An 18,106-nucleotide genomic window follows, 5' to 3' on the forward strand; every position below is an offset into this window, starting at 1 on the left:
TCCAATCGAAAGCAAGTGTCATACCACAAGACCTAATAGGCACTTATTTGGGAAGTAGCACTCAAATAATCACAGTTATTATATCAGCCGCATCATCATTACCTCTTGAACCCTTCCACACTTACTTCTTATCCCCGTCGCCAATCTCCTGAGACACCTGACTTGCTGCCAGCTGGGCCTTCACCTGGCCGGCCGTCGTACTGTCAGAGGACACACTTTGCGTCCGACTCCCTGGGGCAACTGTTGCCCCCTCACCCTGGACTTGCATGTGATATTTGTACGTGTCCGTGGTAGGCAGGATTTGGCCTGTCCGGTCAAAGGGCAAAGGGCAAAGAAGTTCAAATAAAATAAAAATGGTTGTTGAATTCACATATTCTTGTCATCTTTTGTTTGTTTTTAATGCAACACATTAAGGCCATATCAGCGCCAGTAAAAAGGAAGTAAATAGGATAGTAAAAAGTTCTAGAATTACAATTAAAGCACCCAAGAAAAGGTAAGAGAAAGGGGAATTGGTTCAAATAGGAAACAGAAGTAGATTCCAAGAGCACATTATCGTTGTACTTAGTTTGAGATCACTTAAAAGATTCATCCTGACACAAGCACAGGTCCCCTCTAAGAGGAACACACTCAAATGTTTACATAATATATCAAAAAAGAAAGCATAACTAACAATACATAACAGAGAACGGATTGACAAGGAAAAAATAATCATCTCCCAAAACTAGTATTCAACTTTGACTGTTTCCCTTTCAACTAAGGATCCAACAGGACATAATAAGCAATCCCATTCCAAGGCAAAGGTAGAAAGCAACTCGGAAAACAGATACAAGGGGAAAGAAGATACAACAAGTGACCTCCTGGCCACCATGGGAGGTCAAAGAATCCATGGGAGGTCAAAGAATCCCACCTAGACAAACTTTCACACTGTACTATCAAATTGGCCACAAGACAGACCTGTCTACTTGAAATGTTCACATTCAAAGTTTTCGGAGGAAAGAAATAGAAGTGAAATTTTTTTTATAAATCAACTTTTATATAGCGCAATATCCACTAAACATGCTCAAAGTGCTTTACAGCAACAGGTAATATGAAGAATGAGACATGATGCCAGTTAGGCGATATTACATTTTTTCAGACAGAGACAACGCTATTAACGGCTGTTAAAGTGACCAAATGGTCACCAACAGATATATGTGAAATCAATGATAAATGTGGTATATATTTCCAAAAAATAATTTTTTTGAAGTTAAGAAAATAAAATAGTACCAGTAAGTACCAAATTGACTGATTTTTGGGATGTTCTTTTTTTGTTTTCTTGTATTTTTTCTTTCTTTTTTTGTCTGGCACCTTTCATACACACTTGTTCAGTTCTTTACCCACACCCCCCCCCCCCCAAATAAATAAATAAATAAACAAATAAAACTCAAACGCCCCTTGCCCCCCCCCCCCCCTTTCAATCACCAATAAAAATAAAAATAAAAAATAACCAAAAACAAAACAAAATAGAGACGAAATAAGTAAAAATGTTTTTCATGTAAGTTTTGTTGGTCATGTGCAATACTTTGTTTCATCACGCCAATCAAAACTCGGTGTCACTGTCGGTGGTGCCAATACTTTGTTCTCATCAACAGCCAATCAAACACATCGGTGGTCACTGTCGGGTGTGTGCCAATACTTTGTTCTCATCAACAGCCAATCAAACACATCGGTGGTCACTGTCGGGTGTGTGCCAATACTTTGTTCTCATCAACAGCCAATCAAACACATCGGTGGGATTTCCCTTCAAGTCCCACTCTAAAGAGTTAATAATTTCAAAAAATTGCCACACCAATACGCGGGGCGTAGTTAGATGTTTTCACCAAGATTGGGTAGCTGGGTCTGTTAGATCTGGGTGGAAAGTACTTTGCATTAGACTAGCATCCTATCCAAAGGGTAGCAATCAATTGCTACTGTCCGCTTCACGCTATAGAAACCAGGATAAACTCTGGATCAATGGGCCGAATAGCTCTACTACAAGGAATCCTACTTTCTCAACTCAGCTTTGGCTGGCAACATTTAGTATATACTTTTTCAGATCTTTATCTTACACCAGCGCCTGCCCCTTAATTTGACAGCCGTAAAAAATGAGACGAGACAGACAAGAGAAGACAAAGCATTTTGTACTGTACCTGAACTCAGATTGAATGTTCTCCCCTTGATTTCCTCTTTGGTGGGAGAAAACCAGTTGAGGAAGGAGCTGACGACTGGCACTTGTCGTAGAACGCCCTGAGGACATCAAAGAAATGGCTGCTTAAAAAAAAATGTGTATAATTTTGGAAAACACATTCTGAAGAAAAATAAAATCTATTTAACCCCAGAGTGTTTTGGTTTTCGGCCTTATTTATATCAATTGTCACTTTGAAATCTTTTCCAATTGTCATGAAGTTGTGAGTAAAACAACCGTAGACCATCCTGAGTTGTTGAGTGAGTATGAAACGGTGCCAGACTCAGCTACAAAGAATTATGTAAGAAAAAAACAAACCATCCCAAATAATCGGTCTGCCTGGACTCGGGATTGAACCTCAGACCTTCTGATTACCGGTCAGACATCTGACAGTTAATCAGAAGGTCTGAGGTTCGATCCCTAGTCCAGGCAGATTGATTATTATGGGATGTTTTCTTTTTCTTGCTTAGTCTGTCACTGTTTCATACATAGACCTGTAAATGAGCTCTATAAAAACTGACTGAAACGCTTCGTATCGTATCAGAAAAATTTAAAGAATCGAAATGAATAGTAAACAGAAAGCTCACTTGAGCAAAACAATGGCAGAAAACTAATTTACGTGGGAATTAATTAGGCTACTTACAACTGTGTCTTATAATTAGGTACCCACATCAGTGAAGAAACGGTCAACCAGTTTGTTTACAACGTGAGGTAATCGAGATGTGCTTGTAACAATCATATAACTTTCGATTTGAAGGTGTCTTCATAACGCACTTCCGGCTTTCGCATTAAACTTTTTCATACTTTTAGGTTCTACCAAGTAAATGTGGTCAATTTTGGCTTAGACGAAGCAGTGAAAATTTATCGCTTGGCGGCTCAGTTAAAATTGGCTACCACTGGGATCACGACAGGTTTGGAAAGGGAAAAGATAATTTCACGAAGGCTGTGTGAAAATACACTGGGATGTATTCAGACACAGCAATTCTAAGAAGCGTCCCTTAGCCTTGGCAATCTATCCATCGTAAATATAAACGGCCCTTGAACCATGCGTAGCGCTGTGGAACATTCTATTTACTTCACGGTCATTCGACTACGATTCATGAATTCTTTCTTTCTTTTTCATTTCTTTCTTTCCTTTTAAAAAATATTTGAATTTGACGAATTGACTGATTTCAGTTAAGTGACTGAGAATTTACAGGTCTACTCACACACACTGGTTCAGATCCTTATCTTACATCGGTGCCTGCTCCCTTATTTCCCAATTTGAGTTGTTGAGATTCATAGGGCAGACACATATCTCCATACTCATATGTAATTCAGAAAAAAAAAGTGGAGCAGGCACGCATGTTGATAACAACAAGAGATGAAGTGAGTAGGAAAGTGCCAGAAGACAATATAGAATAAAATTTTTCGAGGAGGTGATGGGGTTTGAACCCGTTACCTTACTGGTACGACAACTCGGCCTGGTCGGGGAGAGCGTGACTCGACCGTATGAGTTATCCACGATGGAGACCTGCCCACTACTACCAACAACTTGTAGACTTACGACATTTTGGCTCCAAATTCACAACTTCATGAGCATCTCTAAGTCATTAAAACTTATTGAGAATGAAAATTGATGCCAGACTACAAAATTTCAAGGAATGTGAAGTGTTGTTTGATCCTTGTCAGGGAAAATTGTAGATTTTAAAAGTTAACTATAGCAAGTACAGTTTATTATCCTTAAAATTACGAATTTTAAAACGTTCAAGTAGACAGGGCTGCATCAGTTGTGAGCAGCATGGTTGGCATCTCCCACAATAGACCCTTCTCCTTGATGTTGTGACATACCATTTTTCTCCACCCTAGCCTCGAGCAATCCCCTTTGCTCCTTCCGGGTGGCGTCCATTTTATTACACGTCTAGGTACCACAGAGTAGGGTACCTAAGACCAGCCCCCCACCCCAGTTTGAAAATTACACTACACAAATATGGTAAACTGTACATCATTCTATAGATTTCACCCTTCCTCACACTCTAGAAAGAGAACATCGGACAAGTTATGGCCATGTATTAAACATCTTTATATGACATATCTTGACAACATTCTTTGTCTAAAGTGTGGGGAAGCATGAAATCTATCAAAAGACGTACATTTTATTTGTTGAATATATTTCAATGTAAGGGGGGGGGGGGGGGGGAGTCGATTTTCAGTTCAAACCATCTCAACCTTTCCTCCCGAATTCTCCCCGTACCATTTCTAACATTTATTTGTTCTCCTAATGATTTCTGCCACATTTACAATCATTTTACATTTTAAATTTAATTCTACAAAATCCGTAAATGGGATTTAAATTTTTAAAAAAAGAAGGAATCTGTCCAAAAAAATCAGTTTATACCGATTAAATCGGTTTATAATCGCCAGGCATATAACACAGTTGAACATAGAGTAATGTTTACACACTTGCACTGCAGACAACACATCCTAAATCTGTGTATTTTAGGCAGGTATATAACAACAGAAAATTTTGTCATTTTTAGGAGATAATATTTTGTTGTCATTATAATTTACTTTAAAAATTCACAATTTATTCCCCAAATGATTACCTAACACTTCAAAATCTTGAAAATAATATAGTCTGACATCAACTTTGAATGATGTGTTGCTTCAAACTGCTTGAGAACTGATAGACATAGTTATCTAATGAAGTCACATGAAGGGGAAAATATAGACAACAGTTGTAAGACCAGCAATGTTATATGGACTAGAGACAGCAGCTACAACAAAGAAACAAGATAGAGAAGTTGAGGTGGCAGAAATGGAGGAAGATGATGCGCTGAACCGAGATGCATGGAGATGTGGCATTCATTATGGCAACCCTGAAAACTGCGGGATAAGCTGAGCGAAGAAGAAGAAGATCTAATGAAGTCACATGACTAAATAAAAATAAAATTCCCTTTATTCATCCCGTTGTGGAAATTTATTCTAGGGTCTATTCCAAGGGAAGACTGGAATAACCCAGGCATCAGCCACAGTGCAGCACCGCAAATTGAGCTAGGGCGAGGCCACACTTCGCAGCAGTGGGATATCGAACTCGGTACCTTTCGGGTACGAAGCAATGCCCATACTGCCCCCTGATGGAAAATTGTTTACAACTGGGATTGCTGACCTCTTGGATGAGTTTGACCTCTGATTCTTTCTCCAACTCTTTGTTTGCCTCGTCGATCCCTTTCTTGATCATCTCTGACATCGTCTCCAGGAACTGACGGCAGGAACGGGAGAAAATAAATAGAAAGATACAATACATACAACATATAAACCATAAGAAAAAAAAATAAATAGAGGTTTTATATAGCGTAATATCCATTAAACGTACTCAAAGTGCTTTACAAGGGGTCCCTGGCCAACAGCAACATAAAACATTAAGGACGGGATATGACGCCTGTTAGGTGATATTACAATTTTTTTTCTGACAGACAACGCTGTTCACGGCCAGGTACTCATTTTACCTCTGATTTAGGTTAGTGAATGTGAGTAAAGAGCCTTTTCCAAGGACTCAACTATGCACAGAGTGAGGCTTGAACCCAAGACCTTCCGATCCGAAATGAGTGTCATACTAATAGACCAAATAGCTGCAAAAAAAAAAAAAAAAATGGTTCTCTATTGTAAAAATAAAAAAAATGGTTCTCTATTGTAAAAATAAATAAAATGGTTCTCTATTGTAAAAAATAAAATGGTTCTCTATTGTAAAAATAAATAAAATGGTTCTCTATTGTAAAATAAAAATGGTTCTCTATTGTAAAAATAAATAAAATGGTTCTCTATTAAAATGGTTTAAAAATAAAAATGGTTCTCTATTGTAAAAATAAAAATGGTTCTCTATTGTAAAAAAAATAAAATGGTTCTCTATTGTAAAAAAAAAAATGGTTCTCTATTGTAAAAAAAAAAATGGTTCTCTATTGTAAAAAAATAAAATGGTTCTCTATTGTAAAAAAAATAAAATGGTTCTCTATTGTAAAATAAAAATGGTTCTCTATTGTAAAAAAAAATGGTTCTCTATTGTAAAAATAAATAAAATGGTTCTCTATTGTAAAATAAATAAAATGGTTCTCTATTGAAAAAAAAAAAATGGTTCTCTATTGTAAAATAAATAAAATGGTTCTCTATTGTAAAATAAAAATGGTTCTCTATTGTAAAAATAAATAAAATGGTTCTCTATTGTAAAAAATAAAATGGTTCTCTATTGTAAAATAAAAATGGTTCTCTATTGTAAAAAAAAATAAAAATGGTTCTCTATTGTAAAAAATAAATAAAATGGTTCTCTATTGTAAAAAAAAAAAATGGTTCGCTATTGTAAAAAAAAAAAAATGGTTCTCTATTGTAAAAAAAATGTATTGGTTCTCTATTGAAAAAAAAAAATGGTTCTCTATTGTAAAATAAAATGAAATGGTTCTCTATTGTAAAAAAACAATTTTTAAAAAATGGAGAATCTATATATAAAGTAATAAACAAAAATGTATATAACAGCTTCAAAAAAGAACAAAATACCAAACATAGAACGTTTCAGGCTCAAAACCCTTCTTCAGCCAACAACAAAAAACAATAAAGACATAAATACATGACTAAATTCCAGATTGACGACAGAGAAATTTTTTGTTTTTTGTTGTTGGCTGAAGAAGGGTTTTGAGCCCTAAAAGTTCTGTGTTTGGATTTTTGTTCTTGTTTTTATTTGTTATATTCATTTTTGTTTATTACCTTTTACAGTCCACAACTTGTAGCAGCTTCTATAGTGCAATAACCTCCACAAAATGTGCTCAAAGCCGTCTCAAGCTAAAAAGCAAATATAAAACACATGGGACGAGATTTTATTCTTGTAAGAGGCTATAATGCAACACTCTCACAAGCCAGGTACTCATTTTACACCTGAGAGTAGTGAGAGAATACGAGTTAAACCTGTGACACATGGGAATATGCGCTATATAAGCGCAATTTATTTATATTTATTTTATAAAGACCTTTTGCAACGATAGTTGAATAAATTTTATTGAATTAAAAAAATTATACCCTTCCACCACGACATCATAAGATACTGAAGGAATATAGATAATTCATCAAACTAGATGTCTGGTGTCAACAGGAATCACCCATGTTGTCACAGTGAGATACCGTCACCTAGGCATTCCACGAAAGAATATAGATAATCCATCAAACAAGATGTCTGATGTCAACAGGAATCACCCATGTTGTCACAGTGAGATACTGTCGCCTAGGCATTCCATGAAGGAATATAGATAATCCATCAAACAAGATGTCTGATGTCAACAGGAATCACCCATGTTGTAACAGTGAGATACCGTCGCCTAGGCATTCCATGAAGGAATATAGATAATTCATCAAACAAGATGTCTGATATCAACAGGAATCACCCATGTTGTCACAGTGAGATATCGTCGCCTAGGCATTCCATGAAGGAATATAGATAATTCATCAAACAAGATGTCTGATATCAACAGGAATCACCCATGTTGTCACAGTGAGATACCGTTGCCTAGGCATTCCACTAAGGAATATAGATAATTCATCAAACAAGATGTCTGATGTCAACAGGAATCACCCATATTGTCACAGTGAGATACCGTCGCCTAGGCATTCCATGAAGGAATATAGATAATTCATCAAACAAGATGTCTGATGTCAACAGGAATCACCCATGTTGTCACAGTGAGATATCGTCGCCTAGGCATTCCATGAAGGAATATAGATAATTCATCAAACAAGATGTCTGATGTCAACAGGAATCACCCATATTGTCACAGTGAGATACCGTCGCCTAGGCATTCCATGAAGGAATATAGATAATTCATAAAACAAGATGTCTGATGTCAACAGGAATCACCTATATTGTCACAGTGAGATACCGTCGCCTAGGCATTCCATGAAGGAATATAGATAATTCATCAAACAAGATGTCTGATATCAACAGGAATCACCCATGTTGTCACAGTGAGATATCGTCGCCTAGGCATTCCATGAAGGAATATAGATAATTCATCAAACAAGATGTCTGATATCAACAGGAATCACCCATGTTGTCACAGTGAGATACCGTTGCCTAGGCATTCCACTAAGGAATATAGATAATTCATCAAACAAGATGTCTGATGTCAACAGGAATCACCCATATTGTCACAGTGAGATACCATCGCCTAGGCATTCCATGAAGGAATATAGATAATTCATCAAACTAGATGTCTGATGTCAACAGGAATCACCCATATTGTCACATTGAGATACCGTCACCTAGGCATTCCATGAAGGAATATAGATAATTCATCAAACAAGATGTCTGATGTCAACAGGAATCACCCATGTTGTCACAGTGAGATATCGTCGCCTAGGCATTCCATGAAGGAATATAGATAATTCATCAAACAAGATGTCTGATGTCAACAGGAATCACCCATGTTGTCACAGTGAGATACCGTCGCCTAGGCATTCCATGAAGGAATATAGATAATTCATCAAACAAGATGTCTGATGTCAACAGGAATCACCCATGTTGTCACAGTGAGATACCGTTGCCTAGGCATTCCATGAAGGAATATAGATAATTCATCAAACAAGATGTCTGATGTCAACAGGAATCACCCATGTTGTCACAGTGAGATACCGTTGCCTAGGCATTCCACTAAGGAATATAGATAATTCATCAAACAAGATGTCTGATGTCAACAGGAATCACCCATATTGTCACAGTGAGATACCGTCGCCTAGGTATTCCATGAAGGAATATAGATAATTCATCAAACAAGATGTCTGATGTCAACAGGAATCACCCATGTTGTCACAGTGAGATACCGTCGCCTAGGCATTCCATGAAGGAATATAGATAATTCATCAAACAAGATGTCTGATGTCAACAGGAATCACCCATGTTGTCACAGTGAGATACCGTCGCCTAGGCATTCCATGAAGGAATATAGATAATTCATCAAACAAGATGTCTGGTGTCAACAGGAATCACACATGTTGTCACAGTGAGCTAATTGGAGGTTAATAATCTTGCCCAAGGCAAAAACAACCCCCAAAAGTGCCTGAAGCCGGGGCTCGAACCCGAGACCTTCCAGGTCACAGTACAATGCCTTAACCACTCAGCAGCTTCCCCCTCCCTTTATCATAGAATATTCAAACTTAAATCAAATGAATCAAGAAATTACGATAGATAAGAAGCAAATTTTCATAACGTATCACTTTTTAATAAAAATATGTATGGCTTATAAGGTACCTTCATAGGACCACAGTATTTATAGAGTACCAACGCCTTACCTTGCTACTTTCCTCCACCTCCCTGCCAGTGGAATGAACCAAGGACACCAATTCCTCCACGTCTGTGTCTTGAGTGATGAGACCAAATCTCACACAGATCATTCCGTCTTCGTTGTGGCCTGCCGGCAATAACAAGACACATTGGTACAACATGTCAACAATTTTTAAAAAATAAAATAGATAGTAGAGTGGCTTGGTGGTACCGCTGCACTGCGGCTGACGAATGTGTTATTCCAGTCTTCCCTTGGAATAAACCCTAAAGACAAATTTCCAATATGGGATGAATAAAGGGAATTTTATAATTTAAAAAAACAACTAATTATTATACAACTACAGCTACGAGACCCTTGAATGGAGAAAATGGATTAGCCTTACCATCTGTACAGACTTGGACAATATCTATAAATATAACAAAAGAAAAAAAACAACACTGCAGACTGGAAAATTGAAAATTAATCATTCTTGTGTAACTATATATTTTTCTTATTTTCCTCCAAAAACAGGGAAAAAAAAAAATAAAAAACCCCAAACTTAACAGACTGGATGAGTAATAATTCTTGTGTAACTAAAATGTTTTCATTTGCCACACGTTAATTATTTTCCAGTCTGCAGTGGATTATTTTTATCTATTTTCTTTTTTGTAGATATTGCCAAAAATTGACTTGAAGAAAGACGATGATGCAAGCGGCAATTTACCAATAAATGTCAAAGGTCAAGGATGAATCAGATTAGCAGGAGGACACGTGGACATCAGGGTCACAAGACAACCGCAGACCTGTCCTGCCAGTAACTGACATCATTCATCAGCCAAACTACAGCAGGACCAACCAACTCCATTATCCAATGCCACTGTTTTCTCAATTCTATTTGTTTTTCATATTCTTGCACAGATTATCATATTATCAGCTCGTTCTGGATGACAGTCCTGATCAAACTTGCCATATCAAAGTGTTCTCACAAGCCTGCTATTCGTGTAGGCGATCTAGCAATCTACCCATTCAAACCAACTGATATTGGTGTAGGTGATCTAGCAATCTACCCATTCAAACCACAAACAGCAGACATAAAGTCTGACCTTGAAGAAAAATATTTGCGTCCAAATGATTAAATTCTACCACTATTTATCAAAATATATTTATTGTTCAATTACTTTAATTAGATTTCATTTACTATATTTGATGCAGGCCTATATCACATCTATTAGACTCATCATCATCATCATTATCACAGCTTGTCGCTTGGAACACCGAACCCACTCAACAGCATCTGGGGAGCAGACTCTTAGATCATGATCTGGGCCTGTCCTGGCCGTTATCAGACTGGTATTAGAATAAGCAAATACAGCTAGGGATCTTCATTCATCAAAGGAGATAAAGATGATTGAGAAATTCCAAAGAGCTGCTGTACGATTTGTAAAAAAAAATAATTGAGTTTTTATATAGCGCAATATCCACTAAACGTGCTCAAAGCGCTTTTTAAGGGGTCCCTGGCCAACAGCAACGCTAAACATGTAGGATGGGACATGACGCCTGTTAGGCGATATTATAATTTTTTCGGACAGAGACAACACTGTTAACAGCCAGGTACTCATTTTACACCTGAGTACGATGAGAGAATGCGAGTAAAGAGCCTTTTCCAAGGACTCAACTATGCGCCGAGCGAGGCTTGAACCCAGGAACTTCTGATCCGAGAGCGAGTGTCATACCACAAGACCACATAGTCACACAGGCTGCACATCGAAAGAAGAGAGATGTGCTCCATCTGCCATTCAAAGTCCCAATGTAAGGCCTCTCAAGAACTGGTGCAAAGAGGCAGGCGTCAAAATATTTTAGAAATACATCAACAGCCAATCAACAGCTTTCATATCCCAGATAACATAAAAAGGATTATCCAACAAACACAATGCAAGAGGAAACGGTTTCTTAATACATACACCAAGTTGCATAAACAAACATTTTCAAAATTCATTTTTTTCTATCCTAGAACCATGCATGAATGGTATGATCACCACCAGAAATTACAGGCAGAGAAAAATTCAAAGCAAAAATGATGGGAAACAATTTGAGTTTGTCTAATTATTCCTTATAAATGTTACACCAGCAATAAACTCCCCAATTATATTAGACCAAAAAACAGACGAACAGGGGGACAAGACAACAAACTATCAACCCAGACATCAACCCAGACACCCACCTACAACACTCTTCCTTTTCCCTCTGCTGCTCGTTTATGTAGAAACTAAAAACAATACAGAATGTGAAAGTGTCTTGGAAGCGTGGAAAAAATATCAAAAATGAAATGATTACAGCCTGTATTATGAATATGTGAGTGAGTTTGTGTGTGTGTGTGTGTGTATGTGTGCCATGAAATTCATAAATGTGAACTGGAGTCTGGATCCTCTATTTAAGAGGCTACTACAACAACCATGATGATGATGAAAAAGAAGAAGAAGAAGAATAGGAAGATGGTGAAGGAGGAGGAGGAGGAGAAGAAGAAGAAGAAGAAGAAGAAGAAGAAGAAGAAGAAGAAGAAGAAGAAGAAGAAGAAGAAGAAGAAGAAGAAGAAAGAAGAAGAATAAGAAGAAGAAGAGAATGAAGAAGAAGAAGAAGAAGAAGAAGAAGAAGAAGAAGAAGAAGAAAGAAGAAGAAGAAGAAGAAGAAGAAAAAAGAATAATAATAATAATAATAATAATAATAATAATAATAATAATAATAATAATAATAATAATAATAATAATAATAATAATAATAATAATAATAATCTAATCCAATCTATCTCACCAGTAGAAAATGCCGTATCCTGAGCCTTCAGCTTGTGGACCAGCTCAGCATTCAGGTTGTTGATGTCAATCTTGGCTCGGTCTGTCAGTTCTCCCTCATGGTTGATGTATTCCTCTGGAATGTAACTGGAGAGGAGGAAAACAACGACTTGTAGTCAATAAACTCTTTATCATCAATTGAATAAATAAATAAATAAATAAATAAATAAATAAATAAATAAATAAATAAATAAATATAATTCCCTTTATTCATCCCAAGGGGAAATTTGTCGCTAGGGTCTATTCCAAGGGAAGACTGGAATAACCCAGGCATCCGCAAATTGAGCTAGAGTGAGGCCACAAAACGCAGCAGCGGGTGATCGAATTCGGTATCTTTCGGGTACGAAGCAAAGACTATACTTCAGAGTCAAGCTGACCCTATGTTAGTTCTTTACCAGGCCAAGTCCAATGTCGCCTGCAGTCCAGGAAGCAGACTTGACTTGACAACCAACTTATACCAGATTTAGGCTGATTTCTTTTCATGTTTTCCCAACTAAAAATAAATTTTCAACATCTGCAACAACTATCTAAATTCCAACCTTCTGGTGGAGAAAAAGAAAACGCCTGGAATTCCATTGGCAATCATTTGTCTGGATACTAAGGTTCATATCAAGCTGGAATTGCCCCCCCCCCCACCAACCCCAGCTATGTGGTCTTGTGGTATGACACTTGCTTTAGGATCAGAAGGTCCTGAGTTTGAGCCTCACTTGACGCATAGTTGAGTTCTTGGAAACGGCTCTTTACTCACATTCTCTCACCGTACTCAGATGTAAAATAAGTAGCTGGCCTTTAAGTTTAAGTTTTAAGTTTTTAAGGGTTTTACGGCGCCTGCAATATATAAAGGTCATATCAGCGCCAGTAAAAAGTTATAGAATTACAAATAAAGCACCCAAGAAAAGGTACGACAAAGGGAAATTGGTTCAAATAGGAAACAGATGTAGATTCCAAGAGCACACCGTCAAAGTACTTAGTTTGAGATCACCTTAAAGTCTCATCCAGATGCAAGCACAGGTCCCAACTAAGATGGATGCACTCAAATGTTTACAAATGATATATAATACTAAACAAAACATAATATAGTGCATAAGAGAGAGATGATTTACAATGAAAAAAATCGCATCTCCCAAAACTCTTAACTATACATTTGACTGTTTCCCTCCCAGCCAAGAACTCCGGCCAGGGCCTGAACAAAACCAAGTAATCTCATTCCAAGACAAAGACAGAAAGCAAGTTGGAAAACAGATATAGGGGGATAGAAGACACAGTAAGTGCCACCCTGCCCACTATGGGAGGCCAGGAACCCACCGACCAATAAAATAAGTACTGCCTTTAAGTTAAAGATTTAAAGATTTTAAGGGGTTTAGAGCCAGTAAGTATATAAGGTCATATGGAGGCCAGTAAACCACAGAAAATACAAGTAATCTACCCAAGACAAAGTACAGAAAGCATTGGTTAGGAAACAGATGTGGGGATCAGAGACACAGTAAGTATCTTAGTATTGAGACAACCCACTTACAAAAGTCTCATCCAATGCAAGCACAGAGTTTGAAAACAGATGGATGACAAGACAAAGTATATATAATGAACCCCAAACAAAACCAATAATATAGTGCATAAGAAAGAGAAGATGTTCATGAAAAAAATCGGATAGAAACCAACATAAGTTACGTCCCTCCCAGCAAGGGACTGGCCAGGCCCCTAGACAAAACCAAGTAATCTCATTCCAAGACAAAGACAGAAAGCAAGTTGGAAAACAGATATAGGGGGATAGAAGACACAGTAAGTGCCACCCTGCCCACTATGGGAGGCCAGGAACCCCACCCAGGTACCTGGCCATTAACAGCGCAGTCTCTGTGAAAAAAAATTAAAAAATTGTAACATCACCTAACAGGCGTCATGTCCCATCCTGCATGTTATGTGTTGCTGTTGGCCAGGGACCCCTTGTAAAGTTGAGCACACTTAGTGGATATTGTGCTATATAAAAGCTAAAAAATCCTGACTTTTTACATTTAGCACATTTAAGTCAACATTCTCATATATGATATGTTAAACCTCAAACAGTATCAATATATGAGAAATTTTACTTGATAAATTTGGAGAAAGCCTCAAAATGCCGTAGATAATAATAATAATAATAATAATAATAATAATAATAATAATAATAATAATAATAATAATAATAATAATAATAATAATAATAATAATAATCAGCATATTTCTATAGATCTAGCGCCTTTCGTCGAAACCTCAAAACGCTAAAACAAACAAATAAAAAAAGAGAAAAGAAAAAAAAAGAAAATCGTTTACCCAGGTTACTATAATATTGCAAGTCCAAATCCACCAAAATATCCAAACAATTAAGAGCACATTATAACGGGAATAAAAAACATCACCGATACAAAAGTCACAGACAATACATTTAAAACTTTATCAAGGAAATATTTTTTGAAAAGATATGTTGTGAGGATTTTTTTGAAAATTTCTATTGAGCTAAAACCTCTCACAATGAGGGAGATCATTACAAAGTGTGGGTCCCAATGTCATAAGAGACCTATTGCCAAAATATTCCGTTTCTTTCCCCTGTAGTTCAGCAATTACAACTTTTGCATCTCTAGAAGCTATGAGGTCTTGCGGTATGACACTCGCTTTCGGATCGGAAGGTCCTGGGTTTGAGCCTCGCTCGGCGCATAGTTGAGTCCTTGGAAAAGGCTCTTTACTCACATTCTCTCACTGTACTCAGGTGTAAAATGAGAACCTGCCCGTTCTCTGTCAGAAAAAAATGGTCATATTACCTAACAGGCGCCATGTTTCGTTTTAGTCAGGGACCCTTGTAAAGCGCTTTGAGCACAGTGAGTGGAAATTGTGCTATATAAAAGCTCAAGTTTATTATTTTTTGTTTGCTTTATTTTATCTGTAGGTGGCACATGAATTATCCATGCTTCATTACAATAATCCTAAAGAAAAATAATAATCTATTTGTTTTCCTGAGAACACTGTCCACCTTCAGCATGCCACTCATCAGTGAGATTGGCTGATGCACCATGACACCCACTCATCAGTGAGATTGGCTGATGCACCATGACACCCAGGGTCTTTAGGGTCTATCCTAAGGGAAGACTGGAATAACCCAGGCATCAGTTGCAGTGCAGCACCGCAAAGTGAGCTAGGGTGAGATGACTTGTTCAAGGTACCTGTTATTACAAATTTTTCAGAACGAGACAAAACTGTTAACGACAGGTAACTCATTTTACACGGTGAGAGAATGTGAGTAAAGAGCCTTTTCCAAGGACTCAACTATGCACTGAGCCTGGCTTGAACCCAGGACCTTCCGATCCAAAATCGAGTCTCATACCACTAGACCACAAAGCCGCGCTCACAATGAGGTTGCAGTTTACTTGTAGTCCTTCAACCTCTCAATGGGGAATCGAACCATCAATTCTCCAATCCAAACCCAGTGATATCTTTCTTACCTGACAGCTCCCAGCCCAGCCCAGGAGTGGAGATCAACCAGGCGGAGGTTATCCTGAGATCCAACAATGGTCCTGAACCTTTTCCTTTGGATGGTGGTGGCATTCAACACACTCTGAAAACATTCAAGAGGAAGTTGTCGAAGGCATTGCATACATTTCAACTTCCTGTGTGGCAAAGCAATTTGGACACTGTCTCCTACCAAACTTGTTTCTTACCGACATGCCATATTGGCAGCAGTACTCCATCTGACAGAATCAGTTGGTTTATATGAAGGATGGGTGCACAACTCAATCTTCAAAATGTCCAACTGATGCTATGCATTTAGCCAAAAATCTCACAACATTTCACCAGCCAGATTTAATAATAATAATAATAACAATATTAATAATAATAACAATAATAATAATAATGTTGATGATGATGATGATGATGATGATAATGATGATGATGATTATGATGATGATGATGATGATGATGATGATGATGATGATAATGATGATGATGATGATAATAATCAAAAGCATTGCTAAAGCGCCCCTTTACACAAAAAGTGCCCGGAAGTGCTAATACATATGCGCACATGCAATCATATAATTATATCATTCAACAAAATCAAAGTAAAATAAACGTACCAACACACAAAAATATGTGTAACCATGAACATTTATAGCCTGATTGACATAATTTAGTGAGAACAACTGAGAATAATGACTGGCTTAAAACAATAACAAAGAGCTGAGTGACGTCAAGTTCGTTCCATCTACAATGTGTTGTGCGTATACTGGCTGGTCACATTTACACAGGTTGGAAGGTTGAAAGGTCATGGTGGTGAGTTGTAATCACTTTATGTCAAAATGAGACCAAGAATTTTTTATACTGCTCTATAAGAGATTTATTTTTGACTTTCTAAAGGGCTGACATATCCCCCCCCCCCCCCCCCCACCACCCCTTTAATTTTTGACATTTTCAGTTTGTTACAAACTATAGCTCCATCATCACAACTAACTTTTTTTGTAGCTAAAATACAATCGACTCACCAAGTTGCTTTTCAGAGATTCTACAAAATGATTCACATCATCTGTGCTGGTGCCTTTCACTGGAAGAAAAGAAAACAAAGAGCCAAATAAGAAAACAAAGAGCCAGAAAAGAAAACAAAGAGCCAAATAAGAAAAGAAAGAGCCAGAAAAGAAAACAAAGAGCCAAATAAGAAAACAAAGAGCCAGAAAAGAAAACAAAGAGCCAAATAAGAAAACAATGCTTAACTAACGATCAAAACACATAGTTGTTCATTACCATAATATCATGATTTATTTTTTTTAAACAACCCCCCCCCCCCTCCCAAAAAAAAAAAATTAATATTTAAAAAACAAAACAAAACGAACAAAACTAAACAAATAAAACATGCTCAAAGCAATATACAATCAGTCCCAAACAAACATGATGCCTGTAAGGCGATATACAATTCTTATTTGGTGGAGATAATGCAGTTTAAGGTCGGGTACTCATTTTACACCTGAGTACGATGAGAGAATGTGAGTAAAGAGCCAATTCCAAGGACTCAATTATGCTCAGAGCAGAATTCAAACCCGGGACCTTCTGGTCTGAAGGTGAGTGCCATACCACTAGACCACATGGCCACACTTATACCACATCACAACGTCTGTATTTACTTGCCTGTTACGATAGTCATGTTTCTGTGACCGAAATAGGCATCAATGAAACAATTGGATAACTCTAAGCCACAGGTGCATCTAATTGCCCTGAAAAGGGAAAGCTAAGCACAGAGGCACCAATTTCCATGTCCACCAATTGCCCAGAAAAGAGAAAGCTAAGCACAGAGGCACCAATTTCCATGCCCACCAATTGCCCAGAAAAGGGAAAGCTAAGCACAGAGGCACCAATTTCCATGTCCACCAATTGCCCAGAAAAGAGAAAGCTAAGCACAGAGGCACCAATTTCCATGTCCACCAATTGCCCAGAAAAGAGAAAGCTAAGCACAGAGGCACCAATATCCATGTCCACCAATTGCCCAGAAAAGAGAAAGCTAAGCACAGAGGCACCAATTTCCATGTCCACCAATTGCCCAGAAAAGAGAAAGCTAAGCACAGAGGCACCAATTTCCATGTCCACCAACTGCCCAGAAAAGGGAAAGCTAAGCACAGAGGCACCAATTTCCATGTCCACCAATTGCCCAGAAAAGAGAAAGCTAAGCACAGAGGCACCAATTTCCATGCCCACGAATTGCCTAGAAAAGGGAAAGTTAAGCACAGAGGCACCAATTTCCATGCCCACCACCACTATGCTGTGCC

General features: G+C 37.6%; 1 protein-coding gene across 3 annotated transcripts in view; it reads right to left on the reverse strand.

The window, feature by feature from the left end:
* The window catches only part of LOC144972241 (putative pyridoxal-dependent decarboxylase domain-containing protein 2), a 77,660-nt gene that overhangs the window by 7,368 nt on the left and 52,186 nt on the right, over positions 1-18,106 (reverse strand). For all 3 annotated transcript variants that reach the window (XR_013645318.1, XR_013645319.1, XM_078913286.1), the window contains exons 16-22: positions 16,835-16,893; positions 15,797-15,909; positions 12,289-12,413; positions 9,509-9,627; positions 5,352-5,444; positions 2,169-2,265; positions 126-306 (exon numbers count right to left, since the gene is read on the reverse strand). Coding sequence is in view for 1 of the 3 variants with exons in the window: in XM_078913286.1 (XP_078769412.1) it covers positions 126-306; positions 2,169-2,265; positions 5,352-5,444; positions 9,509-9,627; positions 12,289-12,413; positions 15,797-15,909; positions 16,835-16,893 (787 nt within the window). In the remaining 2 variants the exon portion in view is untranslated. The remainder of the gene's footprint in view (positions 1-125; positions 307-2,168; positions 2,266-5,351; positions 5,445-9,508; positions 9,628-12,288; positions 12,414-15,796; positions 15,910-16,834; positions 16,894-18,106) is intronic.

The sequence above is a fragment of the Berghia stephanieae genome, chromosome 5, assembly GCF_034508935.2.
Source record: "Berghia stephanieae isolate SIO BIC M18660-M18661 chromosome 5, UCSD_Bste_1.3, whole genome shotgun sequence".
In the NCBI taxonomy this organism is placed as follows: Eukaryota; Metazoa; Mollusca; class Gastropoda; order Nudibranchia; family Aeolidiidae; genus Berghia; species Berghia stephanieae.